Source organism: Mus caroli, chromosome X (genome assembly GCF_900094665.2).
Source record: "Mus caroli chromosome X, CAROLI_EIJ_v1.1, whole genome shotgun sequence".
NCBI lineage: Eukaryota > Metazoa > Chordata > Mammalia > Rodentia > Muridae > Mus > Mus caroli.
In genome coordinates, this window is record NC_034589.1 from 89754210 (window position 1) to 89774188 (window position 19979).

Below are 19979 nucleotides of genomic sequence, written 5' to 3' on the forward strand. Positions count from 1 at the left end.
CCCAAAAGGGTGCTGCCTCAGCGGCTCTGTGGCTCCCGCCTGTCCCAGAAGCTGTCTGACTCTGTGGTCCTCACTCTCACCTCTGCAGACTAAGTTCGGCGGAGCCCCGGAGCCAAGATCTAGTTATGAGTTCTAATGTAAATATTTGTGTTTTCTGGAGGTCTTTAGGCAAGCCTGTTTGACCCCCCACAGAGGTTGGGACCCACAGGTTGAGAACTGCCGATCTAACAGGTTTCTTCATTTGGACCTCATGGACTCAAGGCATCAAGCACAGCTTTCACCACTAAAGATGCTTAAATGGTCAAGGTCACAGAGCCCAGTGATTAGTTCTTCAAAAGAGACTGTCAGTCCTAGCAGCTTCTACTGATGAGATATCTTACTGTTACTATAGGAGCAGCCTGGCTCCAGCCTTTTTTATCAATGAAGACTCCAGAGGTTTTAGTTTGTTTTGCATCAGGCATTTTTTTTTGCCTTTGTATCCTCTGGGTATATGATACATTCTATCTCTCCTTGTTCTCTTAGAACTAAGTAAGCATTCTCCTAAATAGAGCTAAACAATTCCTGATACAGTTATCCTAACCAAAGGATCGAGTCCTATAGCTTTAATATTATCCAGGTCCTTGCTTTACAATATTTCTCCCTTCCAGGTGTCTGTACTGTCTGAACTGCTCCCACTTGAGACATCCCAGCCCAGCAACAAACTTTCACATTTGATAGTTTCCTAAGACACTACCTTTATTTCCTATAGTTATTTTAGCTACATCTTCCTTGAATGCTGTCTCAATGACTCCGAATAAACTACCAAGCATGGGTCCATGATAACCCAACATGTCCCCTGTTCTAGACTTACTGTCATGTGCAACCAAGTTCTCAAAACAAATGTAAACTCCATTGGCACAACTTATTGTTACTCATCCAAGGTCTTGTGACTTTGAAAAACAAACAAACAAACAAACAAACCAGTTTGTCTCTGCCACCATGTACATGTCTAAAAGTGGCCTTTCAGGCAAACTCACTACCATTGAATTTCACAGTGATATCTAGCTGATAGACACGCTTGTAAAGATAAGGACCCCAATGTCTCAAAGCCTCTGTGCAGGTTCCACAGCTCTTGTTGTCAATATAGTATACTGAATTAACAATATAGTCTTTTCACTCAGCCATGGAACCACTGCACCATCCCAGACAGGATTCATTGTGACACTGCATCTACTGCCCAAACGCATTCTACCTGGCTACCCTTCTCTGAGGAGAAAGGGATTGGGGGGTGGGGAGGAAGGTAAGAGGGAGGGACCAGGAGGAGAGGAGGGAGGGGAAGCTTCGATTGGGATGTAAACATATTAATTAATGAAAAAAGAATCCAAACTAATTATTTGAAAGAAGTCAAATGAATTAAAGGAACAAGTATAAACAACTAACAATGAGAAAATGAGAAAAAAAAAGCATAAAATCAAAATAAGAAGTTGAAGACATTAACAGACACAAAAGAGGAGCAAATAAAATATTTGGAGCCACAGACTACATTTAGTGAACATCTAAACAAAGCTTAAAGGGGAGACAAGATCCAGCAGAAAATGAGTCAGTGAATTCAATTGATCATTTGCTGCTACAAAGGACAAGAAAGGGAAAAAGAATAAAAAATGTTTACAGAATCCACAGGATACAATAAAGAAATCTAATGTTTTCAAAATTCAAGTTTCAGAAGAAGAAACAGACAAAAAGAAAGAAAAGGAAACCCAGTTAACGAAATGGTAGCTGACAAATTCCCAAATCTGGGGATAAAGTACAAATATTTAGGTTCAAGAAGCTTAGTGAGCTCTAGCATAATAAAATAGAGTTTGCCAAAAGATTACACAAAACTCAAAGAATTCTAAAAGCAGAAAAACAAAAGAAGCCATTACACAGAAGAGAGCTTTGATAAAGATAAAAAGATTGCTCAGATACCATGTCTTAAAGCCTGGATCAGGCATGGAAACACCACCTGCCCTGAGACATAGAACTGAGGCAAAACACCTCTGAGACTTAGATGGAAACATCAAATAGGTTTTTCTCTAAGTATCATGACACATAATACAGGATTTATCCTATTCTGACATTCACTGAGGGGAGTTGAAATTGGCACTGTATTTTATTTGGAGAGTAAAAAGTCAGTGTGCAGTAAATTTTATTCTCTGTTTCCTTTCCCTTGGCTTGGATAGAGCTAATGGTTTTTTGAGACTAGAAAATGTTCAGAAGAAGTTAGAAAATATGTTCATAGCCTGTTGTACTTGGTGTTTTGGGGTTGAACTCTGAGTACTTAAAATAATTCAATTGAAAAATATAAAAATAGAATACATTAACAGTTGGGTCTTAATATATACCCTAAGTTAGTCTTGAATTCATGATCCTCCTGCCTCTCCTAATCAAGGTAGAAATATGGTCCAAACCAGAGTCTGCAGGAGAGTACAGATACAGACTCCAAACTATACACCAGACACCTCTTGCTCAGAAGGGCCACTCCTGTCAAATGAGCTACTTAAAAACCTCAGAAAGGTGAGCACTGTCTATTGTGACCCAATCCATGAAGGAATGTCCACTAACAAGACCAACATCTGTAAATTGATTTCACAATGACTACCCAGGGAAGGGTAGAGGAATAAGAGGAATCTGGAATCCAATATGGCACACTGAGTTGAGACTGGAGGAAGGAACCAGAGAAGAGGCTATTCAGATGATATATTCCCATCCAGCCTGTCTTCCTCCTTTATTGAGTACCTAATGCCAATTTATCAGGCTAGCTCTGCTCTCCCATCTCCCTCACCCTATCTCCATTTATCCCCTCTTCCCCTCTCCCATTCCTTATCTCTCCTTTTCCTTCTCTTTATCTCCCCCTCTTTCCCAAACTCTCCTTTTCCCCTCTGCATTTCCCTCTCTTCCTCCTTCCCTCCTACTGTCACATTTTTGTGGCATTCTTTTCTTAGTTTTCCTCCTCTTCTTATTCTCTCCATTTTATGCTTTTATTAGGCTTTCACAAAATACAGAGTAGCCTAGTCTGTGAGGTTTCTGCCTCTAGTTCTTGAGAGCTGGGACTGTTTTAAATCATCTGACTGCATTCCTTTACTCCTGTCTTTTCAGTCTACCTTTAGCCAGAATGACCTCATCACCTTTATCCCTCCTGATGACTCCTTCTTTTTCCACTCCTCTCCTTCACATGTGATCTATGAACCCAATACTATTCAGTAGTCTCACTCTCATTTTCCCTCCCCACTCATGAACACAGCAATCAATGTCTTGGGATGTTTAAAGAGTGCTTGATTGTTATTTGACTATTACTGTATGTCCATAGTGGTACAAGAAGAGGACATATATCTTAAACATTTTTAAATGTTCTAAAAGTTTTAAACATACATACACTGTCTTTGTTATGGTTTCTACTGATGTGATAAACAGCATGACCAAAAACAATTTGGGAATAAAAGGGTTTATTTCATCTTAGAACTCATCTTAGAACATTCCTCCAATACTAGGAAAGTGAGGACTGGAACTCCAGACAGGAACCTGGGGGCAAGAAGGACTGCAGCAGAAACCATGCAGGAATGCTGATTAGCAAAGTGGATGGACCAGTTTTCAATCTCATCAACAATGAGTAAGGGTTCTCTTTTCCCTACATTTCTTCCAGCATTTGTCATCAGTTCTGTTGACCTTTATCACTCCAACTGGAGTAAGATAAAATCTCATTGATTTGCATTTCCTTAACTGCTAGGAAACATGAACATTTTATGAGACCTATTACACAGTTTCCAACTTCTTTTGAGAATTCTCTATTCAGGTCCCAGAACCATTTATGGAATGGGTCATATTTTGTTTTGTTTTGGTTCTATTTTAAGTTCTTTATATATTGTGAATATTAATCCTCAGTCTACTGTATAGCTTACAACCTATAATACATATATATATTGTATATAATACATGTATATATGTATGTATACACACACACATATATGTATATGTATATATGTATATATGTGTGTGTGTGTGTGTATATATATATATATATATAAAGTAGGCAGAATGGGGACTGGGGAGGGAGAGGGAAACCTGATCTGGTATTGGGTGAGGGAAAAGAACTGAAGCCCTGAGGGCCAGCAGAAGGAATGTAATCAGGCAACCTCTGGAGGTAGAAGGTCAGGGGGACCCCCCAGAATGCACCAGAGACCTGGGAGGTGAGAGACTCCCAGGACTCAAAGGGAGGGACCTTAGATGAAATGCCAGACAATATGAAGAGGGAACTTATAGAGCCCACCTCCAGCAGGAAGACAGGACATCAAGTGAGGGATGGGGGTTGCCATCCCACAGTCACACCTCTGACACATAATAATTTCTGTCTGAAAGAAATACAGGGATGGAATTGGAGAGAAGCCTGAGGAAAAGAAGGTCCAGACACAGGCCCAAAGTGGGATCCAGCTCAAGGGGAGGCCCCAAGGCCTGACACTATTACTGAGGCTACAGAGGGGAGCACTCACAAAAAGGGACCTAGCATGACCGCACTCCAGAAGACCCAACAAGCAGCTGAAAGAGTCAGATGCAGATATTTGCACCGGACCAATGGACAGAAGCAGCTGACCCCTATTGTTGAATTAGGGAAGGCTGAAAGAAGCTAAGGAGAAGAGTTGACCTTGTAGGAGGACCAGCACCAGCAGTCTTTCTTTCTTCTTCTTCTTCTTTTTTTTTTTTTTTTTTTTTTTTTTTTTTTTGAGACAGGGTTTCTCTGTGTAGCACTGGCTGTCCTGGAACTCACTCTGTAGACAAGGCTGGCCTCGAACTCAGAAATCTGCCTGCCTCTGCCTCCCAAGTGCTGGGATTAAAGACGTGCGCCACCACTGCCTGGGTAAGAGCAGCAGTTTTAATTAATCTGGACCCCTAAGATCTTTCAAACAGTGGACCACCAAACAAACAGCTGATATGAGGGCCCCCCAACACAGATACAGTAGAGGACCTCCCAGTCTGTGTTCATTCAGAGATGATGCCCCTAATCCTCAAGAGACTGGAAGGACAGGGAATTTAGAGGTCAGGTGAGGTGGGGTGTGTATGTGGGGAGGATGTGTGGGATGTGAAGCAGTCGGAGGGTGGATGGGGGGGGTGCAGGGAATGGAATATGGAGTGCACAAATGAATTAAAAATTAAAAATTTTTAAAAATTAAAAGAAAAAAGAAAATTTCAAGGAAACTTCTCTTTGCAATAGATGAAGACCAGGAGAGAAAACTAAAAGCAATAAAATGTAGAGTATGGACTTTGTCTTAATACATATATCTATAATACAACTTCTGTACCTACAGCTCAGGTATCATTGCAGAACCAGGGGTATAAATAGTATAGTGTAAAAGGCAGAGGATCTGGAATTTGCTGTAAGATTTTTATTTCCTAGGAATACCAGAAACTATACCCACAAAGTCTTACCAACATGGCAGCCTAAACATTAGCTGAACAAAGACAACACCAGTAAACATGGTAATGTAGAACGCTCATGAGGCCTCAACACTATACAAAGAACTAGAAGAAACTAAGGACAGCAGAGAGCTGGAGACATAGTCTTTCCCAGGGAAGAGCACAACAATTGGCTATCTAATGCCAAATGGCTAACCCTGAAAACATACGTACGAGTAATATACAGACTAGCAGGTTGCCTTTAGGTACTTAGGAAGATATATATGCATACATAAATGTAAAAATTAATAAAAAAAGAGACCATAGATGAGAGCAAGGAGATATGGGAGGGTTTGAAAAGAGGAAAGAAAATGGGGTAATGAGGCAATTATACTATAAACAAATGAGGCAGCTATAAACAAAACATTATAAATAAATAAAAAAAATGCTACCCAGCTTTTTGTACAGCCTAACCCAAATAACTCAACAGTTATCATTTCTGATATGTCCATGTAGATAAAACTAGTCAAGGGAGAAGCCATAGCCTATACTAATGAGTTCTTCCATTTGGGTGGTTATTTCTCTAACCACCTGGAGTCCCAATGGGCTCTGTTCAACTATTCAAGGTGGGTTCCAGCCTTGAGATTTTTGACAGGATAATTGGGAATTAATTAGGATCCACCTCCTGTGTGCTTGTACCCACAATAATAATAGCATGGATGTGGCCCAATTATGTCAGCACATCCTAGAAAAGCAAAATGCTTTTGATCAGACTGGTTTCCTCTGCTAATCTTAATGTAATTTGAGGTTTCAATCTCTTTAACCTGGAAAAAGATTCCTTTTGTTTTTTGTTGGGAAAAAGCTGCTATGTTCTTTCTTTTTCATTATCCTTAAAGCCTGGTGTCAAGAATTGTAGCAAGCTGCCTCTGGACTAATCATGAAGATTAATACTGAATGTATAAAAAATGGGATTATATGAGAAGCCAGTGAATTCCTGAGTGAATGTATGTATTGTTTGACCATGTCAAGATCACCAATGTCTCAAACCCATGGGAGTGGCAAAGGCTTCCCTAGATGAGGCTCAGAGGGATAGCAAGGGCTTCCTCTGCTTCAAGTGTGAATGTTAACAGTGAGTGGAGAAAATGTCTACCCTTTCCCTCCCTGAATGTTTGCAGCCTGGATATTGCTCTCCTACAGAGACAACCAAATCCCAGCTTTTCTGTGTCTATGTATCTCTGCTTCTGTTTTTTCCTCATTCTCTTGTTGGATTTGTGCAGAGTGCAACAATCTATATTATGGAACCATTGTAGGTATCCAACAAAAGAATGAGTAAAATGTAGATGTGAATCTATAACCTGCAGTAATTTCATATACTAGTAGTATAAAAAGGGACCATGGGAGCAAGGAACACTAAACAGATGCAGTTGCTATATATAAAGGGTGAGGTGGGCAAAATGGCTAAGGAAAACTTGCCCAGGGTTAGAGTTAGCTTTTACAGAGGGAGAGGGAAAGAGAAAGGATAAACAACACTAAGTATATTTAAAAAAATAAAGCAAAGGGTATTACATTAGTTTATAGCTACTCAAAATTACATGTGATATGTTTCTGTGTACATGCATATACTACATATATCCTATAATAGATATTTTAGTTAAATTATGACAGTGTTCCCCCACCCCTCAAAATATATACTATCTAACAAAAACCCCAGTGCTAGGCATGGGAAACCTCCTATTGAGTTGTTGGTTGGGGAAGTCAAAGAGACTCCCAAAACAATATAGTCTATTGCCATTGCCCTTAGTGCCATTCAGAAAAAATGTTGCAGAAGATACCACAAACTTTGAACCCAGGATTTGCAGGAATGGATCTAGATCTGACATGGAAACCTCAGCACTTATACCTTTGGAAGCACTCCATGCAAGCTGCCCGTGGAGAACCCTGACTTATATGACATTCTAGAAAAAAGCAAGAGTATGATAATGAAAAGCAGATCAGTGTTTGAAGGAACCATGGGTTAAAATTTAAAAGAAGGATAAGATCTTCAGTCCAGTGATAGACAAAAAATATTCTATTTCTTGATTATAATGGCAGTTACATAACTACAAGCAATTAATAACTGCAATATATAATTCATATTGGGGAATCCTATATATAACCTATGCCCAAGTAAGGCTGATAAATCACATTCTAGAACTGATGAACAATGTAATTTTTAAAGGCAAAATAATATTTAAAATGGATGGTATATCATTATCAAGTATTTATCCCAGTTTTGCAACATTAATTTATCATATGAAAACTTCAATTCAAATGAACCACATTAATAGATTAAGGTATAAATGCATTTGATTCTTCTCTAGAGGATATGAGACAACACCTGAAGTCATGTTTAGGTTGTTATAACTCGTAGATAGGAGAAAGCTACTTGACATCTAATAGGAACAAAGAATTCTAATAACACATGACAATGTAAAGGGAAACCTGTAGTTGAGGACACTGGTCTGTGTTCTGTTTTGCCAACATGTGACTATATGTTGCTATAAATTACATATATGTAGCCTGCTCTTATGCAATATCTAAGAGCAAAATGCCTCATAAGATCGTTTTTATTCTGACTTAACTCCATCACACACGAGAGTTTTGTACATGATCATTGTAGATCTCTCAGAGTGTTTCTTGTCTATAATTTTGGCATTCGAAAAACCACTAGGTCATGAACATGTTCAATATTTATAAAATTACTTCAATGCTATCTGAAATGGCTGCTTGGAAAGAGTTATCACACCAGGCCTGAGAATGCTATACTTAGAAGGATCTACTTGAAAAGTTTGCCCTTCACAAGCACTGGAGAACTTGAATATCAAGGGATCTCTATGATGCCACGGTCACAATAGCTCATCATGTCCAGTCAGCAGCAACAGGGTAGTTTATATTAAATATTTGCTTTCCTTCTGAAAATCTGAAATTTTGCTGCATGCTATACAAAGAGTACCATATAATCAATCTCCTAGGAAGGTATTGAAGTTCAAATAGTGTAATGGACAGAGCTGGAGTTAGCCAGTAACTGCAGGCTCAGGTCCCAATTTTTAACTGCTTCACTTTAAGCCCATGGTTCCTTTCATTAAACTTGCTACTTCTCATACTCTAGTTCTCATCCTGCAATACCTTTCAGGAACTACTTTCTTGAGAACTATATGCTCTCTCTTATTTGTCCAATTATGCAATGAATATGTTGAATTCCTCCCCAAATCCTGGGTCTCATAGAAGCTGAACCCAACTGAAAAGGGAAGGAGAAGTTTAAAAAAATTCTTTTGCTAACTTCCCAAAAGGTTGGGGAGAAAAAAAGAGTATAACAGCAAAGAAAAGTAATTCTGAACAAGTTATAAATCTTCCTAACTTAAAGAGGAAGGATTAAAAATTAGAATCATGTAAGAACTCATCCTCCATCCCAGTCCTTCACAGCTGACCAGAACCAGCTCACACACTCTTCCATGGTTTCCTAGTGATCCTTTAAAACTGAACAAAGGGAGATGCTCACATGCTCTAAGAAGCAGGGTCCTATCTCACTGAGGTGGGGATCATCATTGTTGTACTGCTTCTCCAGGTCTCTCACGAAGCCCATCTGAAATCTGTATATGTCTTCAATGTTTCCAAAGATGACCTTCAGCTGCTCGTCACTGAACATGTCCCTTCTCTTTCGGCACTGCTTCAGGTAGCCCTGCAGACAAAGGAAAAGCTCAGGGTGAAGATGTCCCTCCTATTGCTTCCTATGCACGCATCACTTCAGTTCCATTAAGTAGACAGGTAATTCCTTATTTTTTTACTTATTCACTTTACATCCCTCACACTGCCCCCTCCCAGTCACCCCTCTCACAATCCTTCCTCCTTCCCTCCCCATCCCCTTCTCTGAGCAGGTCAGAGACCCTGGCACATCAACTCCTCAAGGCTATGCACTTCCTCTCCCTCTGAGGCCAGACAAGGCAGCCCAGCTAGAAGAACATATCCCACCTACATGTAACCATTTTAAGGATAGCCCCCATTCCAGTTGTTCAGGACCCACATGAAAACCAAGCTACACATCTTGGAAGAAGAGGAGTAAGGATTACAGCCTCTAAGGGTACAGAAACTGCACAGGAAGACTAACAGAGTCAACTAACCTGGACTCTTGGGTCTCTCAGAGACTGAACCAACAACCAAAGAACATACAGGGGCTAGGCTTAGGCCTCACCACAAATATATGTAATAGGCAGATAATTCCCATTTTCAGTTTTCATAAGGGGATATAGAGCTCTAGTGAAGGAAGTTACTACAATATAAAATCTTCAGAGAATGAAAACTCCAAAATGCTTATGCTTTCTCACTACTTGTATGAGAAAAATAATCTAAACGGCCAAGGGTAATTTCTCAAAGCCTAGATTGTACCCAGCATTCATTGTATTAAGAATTTTAGGAGGAAATGAAGATATAGTTCAGTGGTAGAACACATGCCTAGAATATAAAAGACCTGGGTTCAATTTCTATTAGCAGAAGGTGTCTTTGTTGTTGTTGATAAGGAATAGAATACCAAAGATGTGAATGGCTCCAGCTAAAGAAATAAAATAAAAATGTTTTTATAGAAATCTAGTAACTGAGGTCAGAGAACAAAAAGCACTGATAAAGAAACAGGAATTGAGAAAATGAAACCATTCTTAGTAATTTTAGAAAGGAGCTACATAGCCCAAGCTGGCCTTGAACTCCTAATTCTGCTTCAGATTCGCAAGGCCTCACTATATTACAATATGCCACTATGTCTGGCCCTGAGTCATTCTTTTAAAAATATTCTCTGCTATCTAAGGCCAGGAATGAATATAGATGATCTTAGCTAGCAAACCCAAGAATAATTGGACATGTGTGAAACAAATTCTTACAGAATTTCAATGATAAAAGGAGAGTTGACAAAAGAAATTCATTGCCTGATGAGAAACCCGTAACATAATGATGATAAAAATACTCAGCCCAGATAGCACGCTCCCTAAGATGTCAATTCAGAAAAGAATTAATGGTTATGTCCATTCTTCTCGTTTGAAAGGATAAGGAATGATCTAACCATCATATAATATCCAAAATGCAGCAAGGATGTAGAGTTCAGAACCAGTATGGAGAGTAAACTATATATAGAAAAAGAATGAAAGGAAATGCCAGGAAAGTTTCTCAATTGTCCAAACAGATTCATTATCATTGTGAAGGAATTTGTATTCTTTCGATTATGCGTGTATGGAAATTATGTGTGTATATTAAAGAAGAATGTACGGTGGTAGCGTGCTTTCTTAAAGTTAATAGTAGAGAAGAAATATACATCCAATTTAATGGGATATTATACAGTCATTAAAGTGATTGAAACATACTGAAGAAACATGGAAGATTTTTATGATATAATGTTAGATACCGAATATGAATGATGTATCAATATGATAATACTTTATTTTTCTACACTCCAGATTTTATTCCCCTCTTGGTCCACCCTCTGACTCCACATCTCATACCTCCTCCCCACCCCCTGTCTCAATAAGGATGTTCCCCCCTCCACCCCCCTGCACCAGACCGCTAAACTCCCTGGGGCTTCCAGTCTCTTGAGGGTTAGGTACATTTTTCTCTGACTGAACATATACCTTATTTTTTCCTTCTGTTGAAAACAGATTTTTCCCTCATATAATACATCCTGATTATGGTTTCCCTCCCTCTATTCCTCCTAGTTCCTTCCTACCTCCACTCCCACCCAGATTCAATCTTGTGTGTCTCTCATTAGAAAACAAACTAAACTAAACTAAACTAAACTAAACTAAACTAAACTAAAATTAAATTAAATTAAATTAAATTAAATACAAGATGAAACAAAAACTGACACATCAGAATAGGGCAATACAAACAGGAGGAAAGAGCTCCAAGAAAAGGCATAAGAAACAAATACAGATGGAGGGGCCCACTTATTAACACTCTAGGGAAACCCAGAAAACTACAAAACCAGAGTCATACTATCTATATATAAAGGACATATAGAGTAAAAATAATGTCTATATTATACACATATAATATAAATTCTCAATTTCTAGTACCAAATTATTTATTTTATATATGTGTAAATATATTACATAAAATAAAAGATAATTTTAAAAAGGAGCCCTGGCATTACATTATGAGATAAGAAACCATCAAAGATTCCATTGATCTGTTTTCTGTTGGCCATCTGCTGTTGGGAATGTGGCCTACCCTTATGAGGAGTTTGCTTTCCACATGAGATTCTTTTGGTGAAAACTAATTTTGACTTGTAAGTGGTTATCAGTCAGTGATAGCTTCTGGGATAGAAATGGGGTCATATGTCTACTTCTTTCAGCTCTAAGACTCCATCTTGTGCAGACCCATACAGGCCCTGTTTCTAACCTTTCCTCTATATGTAACCTCTGTGGTTCTATGGATCATAGCTTGATTATCACTGATTTTATAGTTAATATTCACATTTAAGTGAATTTAATTGTCTTTCTGGGTCTTGGATACTTCAATCCAGATAATTTTTTTCTAGTGCCATTTGCCTGTGAATTGTATGATGTCACCTTTTTTTTTTTTTTTTTTTGCTGAGTAATATTCCATTGTGTAAATGTACCACATTTTCTTTCTTTTTAAAAAAAAAAATTAGATATTTTCTTCATTTACATTTCAAACGCTATCCCAAAAGTCTCCTATACCCTCCCCCTGCCCTGCTCCCCTACCCACTCACTCCCACTTCTTGGCCCTGGCATTCCCCTGTACTGGGGCATATAAAGTTTGCTAGACCACGGGGCCTCTCTTCCCAATGATGGCCGACTAGGCCATCTTCTGCTACATATGCAGCTAGAGACACGAGCTCCAGAGGTACTGGTTAGTTCATATTGTTGTTCCACCTATAGGGTTGCAGATCCCCTCAGCTCCTTGGGTACTTTCTCTAGCTCCTACAGTAAATACCACATTTTCTTTATCCATTCTTCTGTAGAGGAAAATCTAGGTTGTTCCCAGTTTCTGGCTCTTATGAACAGAGAAGGACTAAACATATTTGAGCAAGTATCTCTGTGATAGAATGAATCCTCCTTTGGGTATATGCCTAAGAATAGTATTGCTGGATCTTGAGGTAGAGCAATTCCCATTTTTCTAAGGAACTGCCACTGATTTCTATAGTTGAACAAGTCTGCACTCCCACCAGCAGTGGAGGAGTGTTTCCCTTCCTCCACATCCTTGCTAGCATGAGGTGTTACTTGAGTTACTGAGCTTAGCCATTCTGACAGGTGTTAAGATGGAATCTCAAAGCAGTTTTGATTTGCATTTTCCTGATGGCAAACGATGTTGAACATTTCCTCAAGTGCTTCTCAGCCATTTGAGATTTCTCTGTTGAGAATTCTGTTAGATCTGTACCCCATTTTTAAATTTGGTCACTTGTTTTCTTGGTAACAAGTTTTTGTTTTTGTTTTTTTTAAGTTCTGCATGTATACTGGATGTTAGCTCTCTATTGGATGTGTAGTTGGTAAAAGGCATTTCCCTGTAGGCTGCTGCTTTGTGGGAACGATGGTGTCCTTTGCTGTGCATAAATTTTTCCTTTTAATGAGGCCACATTTATTAATTGTTGAACTTAGTATTTGGAATACACCTTAATTTTTACCTTAAATAGATCAAATTACAATAAATTATGCACAAGCAAAATTCTGCTCAGATCAACAGCTCATTGTTTAGTTAGATCATTTGTTTTCTTGAGTCTGTTTTTTTTAGTTCTTCATATATTCTAAATAATAATCCCCTTCTTTGAGATTTCAACTCACCACAGAATGGCTAAGATTGAGAGAGTAATTGATAACAAATGCTTGCAAGGACAAACGGAAAGGATAACCCATATTCAATGTTGGGATTGCAGACTGGTACAACAACTCTGGAAATCAGTATGAAGAATTCTCAAAAGCTAAAAATAAATCTACTGTATGCTAACGTGTACCATTCTTTTGCATATATCCAAAAGACTGTCATCCTACTTCAAAGATACTTTCACAGCGATGTTCATTGCTGTTCTATTCCCCAAACCTAGAAAATGGAAACAGTCTATATGTCCTTCAAGTGATGAACAGATAATGAAAATGTGATGCATAAGCACACTGGGATTCTATTCAGCTCTAAAGATGAATTAAAACAAAATTATGAAACCTTCAGATAACTGGATAGAACTAGAGACTATTATACTAAGTGAAGTGACCCAGAGCCAGAAAGACGAGTGTCACATGTTCTCTCTTATTTTGGGATCCTAGGTTACATAAATCTGGAATAACCATAAGAAAACAAAATCATAGAGAAGAACCATATAGGGAGAGCTGTAGAGAGGGGAATAGCAAGAGACAGATGATATGGATGGAAACACTGGGGCGGTTGTTAGCTGTGGATGTGAGACAGAGCACAACACAGAAGAAGAGGAACAGAGGAGAAATAAAAATCACTGAGGATGATTGAAAGAATGGTGATTCCATAAGGAATCATCTTAATTCTTGTTTACTCCAAATTACATATAATATATATTATGCACTTTAATATATATTATGCAACAGAGATGATAACGCTCCCCAGGAGTCAGTGTCTATCCAACAAAAACCCCAGTACCAGGCACAAACAAACAAACAAACAAACAAATTCCCCTCCTTTCAAAATGGTGGTTGTGAGAATCTTAAGACTCCCAAAACAATATAGACTATTGCTGTTGTCACTGGTGGCCTCTCAGAGACTGAAAATAAGTCCTTATTGTTGAAGACACCACACACTTGAGACATAGTACTTGGAAGAATCCAAGTGTAACTGAATTGGAAGCCTCCTCCATGAGAATGAGATCACATAGTACTGGAAGGTGTGATGCATGCTGCAAAGGGAGAAAAGCAACCAAACAGTCACAGTAACCTAGCTGTGATGACTACAACACACACACACACACACACACACACACCCCACACACAAAACATGTCCATCACAGCAAGCTATCTCCAAAGGTGTAATTGTGGCACTTATAAACTGGGTGTAACCAACAGGCATCTACTTGGACTTAAGATCTTGTGAATAGAAAGGAATTCATGACTGGTACTGTGTCTTCCAGCCAACTCCCTGCCGCTACTTTCTCAAATCAGTATATTTTTTAGCTACATTCTTAATACTTATCCTTATACCTACAGATTAGTGTAGCTCTCAATTTTATCAAAGAAACTTTCTTTTTTCAGCAGAGGGAGATCATCACAGAAAGCTACAACTGATCAAAATGCAGAGAACAAAGAAAAGGGTTCCCAGCCCCACTTGATATATTTGTAACAAACTTATTCATATAAAGCTCAGGGAACTGGTGATCCTCCTGCTTCTGTCTCCTACCAGTGTGCACCAACATCTGGAAATCAGTCTGGCGGTTCCTTAGAAAACTGGACATAGTACTACCAGAAGATCCAGCAATACCTCTCCTGGGCATACACCCAGAAGATGTTCAACTGGTAATAAGGACACATGCTCCACTATGTTCATAGCAGCCTTATTTATAATAGCCAGAAGCTGGAAATAACCCATATGTCCCTCAACAGAGGAATGGATACAGAAAATGTGGTACATTTACATAATGGAGTACTACTCAGCTATTAAAAACAATGATTTTATGTAATTCTTAGGCAAATGGATGGATTTGGAGAATATCATCCTGAGTGAGGTAACCCAATCACAAAAGAACACACATGATATGCACTCACTGATAAGTGGATATTAGCCCAGAAGTTCAGAATACCCATGATACAATTGACAAATGACATGAAACTCAGGAAGAAGGAAGACCAAAGTGTGGATACTTCGTTCCTTCTTAGAAGGGGGAACAGAATACCCATGGAAGAAGTTACAGAGACAAAGTGTGGAGCAAAGACTGAAGGAATGACCATGTAAAGACTGCCCCACCTGGGGATCCATCCTATATAAAACCACCAAGCCCAGACACTATTGTGGATGCTAACAAGAGCTTGCTGACAGGAGCCTGATATAGCTGTCTCCTGAGAGGCTCTACAAGTGCCTGACAAATACAGAAGTGGATGCTCACAGTCATCTATTGGACTGCGCACAGGGTCCCCCAATGAAGGAGCCAGAGGAAGGAACCAAGGAGTTGAAGGGGTTTGTAGAAGGAACAACAATATGATCTAACTAGTATTCCTAGAGCTCCCAGGGATTAAACCACCAACCAAAGAGTACACATGGTGGGACTCATGGCTCCAGCCGCATATGTAGCAGAGGATGTCCTTGTTAGACATCAATGGGAGAGGCCCTTGGTCCTTTGAAGGCTCTATGCCCCAGTGTAGGGGAATGCCAGGGCCAGGAAGTGGGAGTGGGTGGGTTGGGGAGCAGGAGGGAGGGGAAAGAGGATAGGAGGAGGGGGTTTTCAGAGGGGAAACCAGGAAAGGGGATACCATTTGAAATATAAATAAAGAAAATATCTAATAAAAAATAAAGCTCAAGGTAGATCACAGATGATGGGATGTGATGAGTATAAAAGCCAGAGGAACAGAAAGTTTGCTGTGAGACTATGTCTTTTATATAGGACAGAGAAACTGCCCCCATGAAATCTAAACAGTATAGTATCCTAAAGAATACCTGAATAATGACAATACCCACTAACATGACAACATGGCTGGGGGATGCCCCACTCTTAGATAAAGGCCAATTAACAAATGCTGAGAGAGAATCAGTCTTCCCTCGGGAAGAGTCCTAATTGATTATCTAAGATGTTTGGGTGGGGTAGGTACTAGGGCAGACATAAAATCCTGGGCTTATTATTTTAGGCTAATTAGCTGTCTCATCTGCTTATTCTAATATACTATATAAAATTACCACACTATATAACATGTTATCATTATCGATATATGCCAAGATATAATGATCTTTGGTGAGTACCTGGGGTAGAAATAATGACAAAAAAAGAGAAAAATCTAATACTTTCAAAAGCTTAAGATTTTTGTTGTTGCTGCTGCTCTTTAGTTTTGGTTTTAATTTATGTTTCACTATGTAGCCCAGACAGGCCTCAAATTCATGATCCTCAAATTTTAGTTTGCTGAGTGATGATAAGGTTAGAGGTACAGGCTACAGTTATCACATGCAGCTTAAAACCAAGGTTTAAACATAAAAGACAGAAATAACAGGGTAAAACTTATTAGATAAAGGAAGAATTTCTTGATGGTTAAGCAACTGAGACTAATCCAAATGAGCAAGGAAAGATAGGCAAGATTTTCCGGAGACATCTGAGAATAGAACTGATTTCACATTTATATTATGCCTGAGCTAATTTCGCCCCAAGGACAGAAAAGACATCATTTTGAAGCATCTTTAGCTCTGTTTGTTTAGTACTTAATTTCTTCTATTGTAAAATTAGTACCATGGTTACAAATGGCAATGTCACAGATGATTAGTCATAATGATCCTGAGCTAAGCTCTGAGTTTTTATCCCCCTGGCTAGATTTAGAAATCTGTGGAGAGTGTGGTAGATTGTCATATCAACACATTCACACTCAAATAAGGTGTGCTTCCTTGAGTGCTAAGGAGGAAGAGGCAGAAAGTGCAGAAGAGAGCTGTCTCACTACCATAGGTTTCTCCAGTGAAAATATGTCCACATGGTACAAAACCAGAGAGATTAAGAGCTGCATATTACTTAAAGAGCAAGCTCCCCAACCCACTTATTTCAGAGGTGGGGAACAAGGTCAATGGTTAAAGAGACTTTGCTGAGATTTCTTAGTCTGACACCAAAATATGACTTGACCCTGGTACTCTCAGTTCTAACTCTGGTACTCTTTCTGAAAATATTTTGGTGCTAAAGGCTTCGGTTTATAGGTAATACAATCTAAAGCTAGAATACTGCCCATGGCCCAGTTAAACACAGACTTCTCTAATTCTCTTTGATATCTATTGCTGTGGAATGGAACAGAGATAGCTTCTAATGTTCTCAACAAAAGCTCTGAATAGGTTGTCTTCCTTGGACAAATCCTCAAAGCAGAGTCATCGCACTCCTCCTTCTGTACAAGTTAACATATCCATTGTTATACCTTGTGTTTTGAGACCATGATGTTTGAGAGTTGGGGAAGATAAGGCATACTTCTAAGACTAATAGGCTTTCACAGCATTTGAGCCTGGAAACACTAAGAAATTTTATTTTAATTAAAGATAATTTGTTGGTAAAGAAAATAATATTTGCCCTCTTTGAAGATTAAATGACTCCCAATATGATAATCAAACAGGTATGTAAATGCAAACAATTATATTTATTTTTATTTTGCAATATTTTTTGAGAATTTTTACTATGTGTCAGACACTGTGGATTATGGATCCAAAATCAGTAATTAACAAGTGAGATCTTATGATATTTACATTCTATTATGATAGAGAAGCTATAAGTAAATGAATACAGAAATACACAATTTATCTAATAGTCAAAAGCATAATGGAGAAAGGTAAAATAGGAAAATGAAGAAGCAATGCAAGCTTGGAGTTTAAAATAGAATATTTGAATAAAAACTTGAAGCACCTAATTGGAGGAGTATTTCTCTGGACAGGGAAAAAGTAGTTTAAGGTCTCTGTTTGGGAGCATGTCTGGCTCTAGATGAATAGTAAGAAGCCAGTAGGGGTGGGTTAGTAAGAACATAGCAAAAGAAGCAAAAGACGAAGCCAAAATAGTGAGGGGGGTTGACACTACCTGTCCTTGTAAGTAATAACAGTTTCCATTTTTACTTGAAGGGAAATTATGAGCCATTGGAAGGTTTTAAGCTAAGGGGGGGGGATTACCTTAGGTTATGGTAGCCTGCCCTAGTTATCAAGTGGTGAACAGATTCTACTTAGTTTATTATAAATACCAAAATATCTGCAAATTCTCATTTGAAGATTTCTAAGTCCTTATGTTTCTATGTCCTATTTCTCAAACCTTTATATAATTACTAAAATGCACAATTTTACTCAGTAAGTCTGAGATAGAGCCAAAGATTTTACATGTGTAACAAGGTCTCAGGTGATGCAGATGTTGCTGGCTACAGTAGAAACCTCTGAGAAGAAAAGGAGAGCTATGGATATAGATGAGCTATGGATACAGATTTGAAGAGAGAAATAAAAAGACATTTTCTAAAATCAACTTTAAGGAGTAAGTATATAATGAAGTGTAAAAGACAAAGGAGAAAACTGAGCTCAGAGTATGTGGATACTTGATGTGGGGTGGTTACCTTTAAGGCTGCGTGGTTAATTTGTGACTAAGTTGAGATATAACAGTCAGAACAATATGTTTCTAGAACCTGTGTTCTTTCCACCCTATCTTACTGCTTCATGACATGAAAAGGATAATTCTTAAATCTGTTTAACTGAGAAAAGAAAATGAGCTCAGGTTAAATTTAATACCCATAATTATCGTTCTATAGGTGCACTGTCCAATGTGATTTCAAATAGTAGTGTGTCTTTATTTAAATTAATTCTACTTAAAGAAAAACAATTAAAATTTCGTTCTCAATAACACCAGCCATGTTTCAAAAGCATGGCTAGCTAGCAGACGCCTACTAGCAGTACACTCTGTTGGATAGCTCTGCTCTAGGGAAACTAGGTCTTTGAAAATATTACAACTATACTCTCAGCTACAATGTAGTCCCCAGGTTAGGAAACGAAATTAGGCTCTGATTTCTCCTAAGAGGGAAGGAAACAAGATGAATCAATGAAGTGTTTCCCCAAGGTCAAAAGAAAGCTGGGTGATTTGGGTCTTGGGGTGCGTGTGTGTTTGTGTGTGTGCCTTTTCAAAGAGGGCTAGAGAGACAGCTCAGTGGTTAAGAGAGCTGGATACTCTTCCAAAGGAACTGACTTGGATTGTTAGCATCTACCCAGTGGATCACAATCATCTCTAACTCCAGTTCCAGTGGATTCAATGCTTCCTCATGTATCAAGCACACATGTGGTGCACAGACATACATGCAGGCAAAGCACCCATATACATAAAATAATGACTTTAAAAACATTTAGGAAACATTCTTTTCTCCATTTTCTATTGATTTTTTCTCTTACTGCTTAGTAATCCTTTGAAATCCTTTGAAAGTGTTAACCAGCCTCCATTAAGATAAAGAGAACATGGGGCGGGGCGGGGCGGGGCGGGGCGGGGCGGGGCGGGGCGGGGGAGGCTCCCATAGTCTAGAGAGATAGAAAGCATGGAGTTAGGGAATATAGAGACACAAACTAAAGGAGCTGAGGCTTGTTGATATAGCTTTCATCTTCTGTTGATTTATTTTACAAGTACTTATATGTTTAAATTAACCACAGTGTTCTTCAAGTGAGGGAAGAGGACCAGCACATCAGGATCAAAGGTGATGCTCCTAAAACTTAAATATGTTCATGCCTCACCATAGCCACTGGCAACTCACAACTTAGGTGGCAGGAGTGAAGACCTTACAATCTGCATCCTTTAAAAAGAAATCCTGCCTTTAATCCCAGCACTCGGGAGGCAGAGGCAGGCAGATTTCTGAGTTCGAGGCCAGCCTGGTCTACAAAGTGAGCTCCAGGACAGCCAGAGC

At 38.8% G+C, this 19979-nt stretch overlaps 1 protein-coding gene across 1 annotated transcript in view; it reads right to left on the reverse strand.

The window, feature by feature from the left end:
- Arhgef9 (Cdc42 guanine nucleotide exchange factor 9) overlaps positions 1-19979 on the reverse strand; it is a 122302-nt gene that overhangs the window by 45917 nt on the left and 56406 nt on the right. Inside the window, exons 5-7 of the mRNA XM_021153587.2 lie at positions 18376-18410; positions 14878-14909; positions 8942-9121 (exon numbers count right to left, since the gene is read on the reverse strand). Of these exons, the coding sequence (XP_021009246.2) occupies positions 8942-9121; positions 14878-14909; positions 18376-18410 (247 nt within the window). The remainder of the gene's footprint in view (positions 1-8941; positions 9122-14877; positions 14910-18375; positions 18411-19979) is intronic.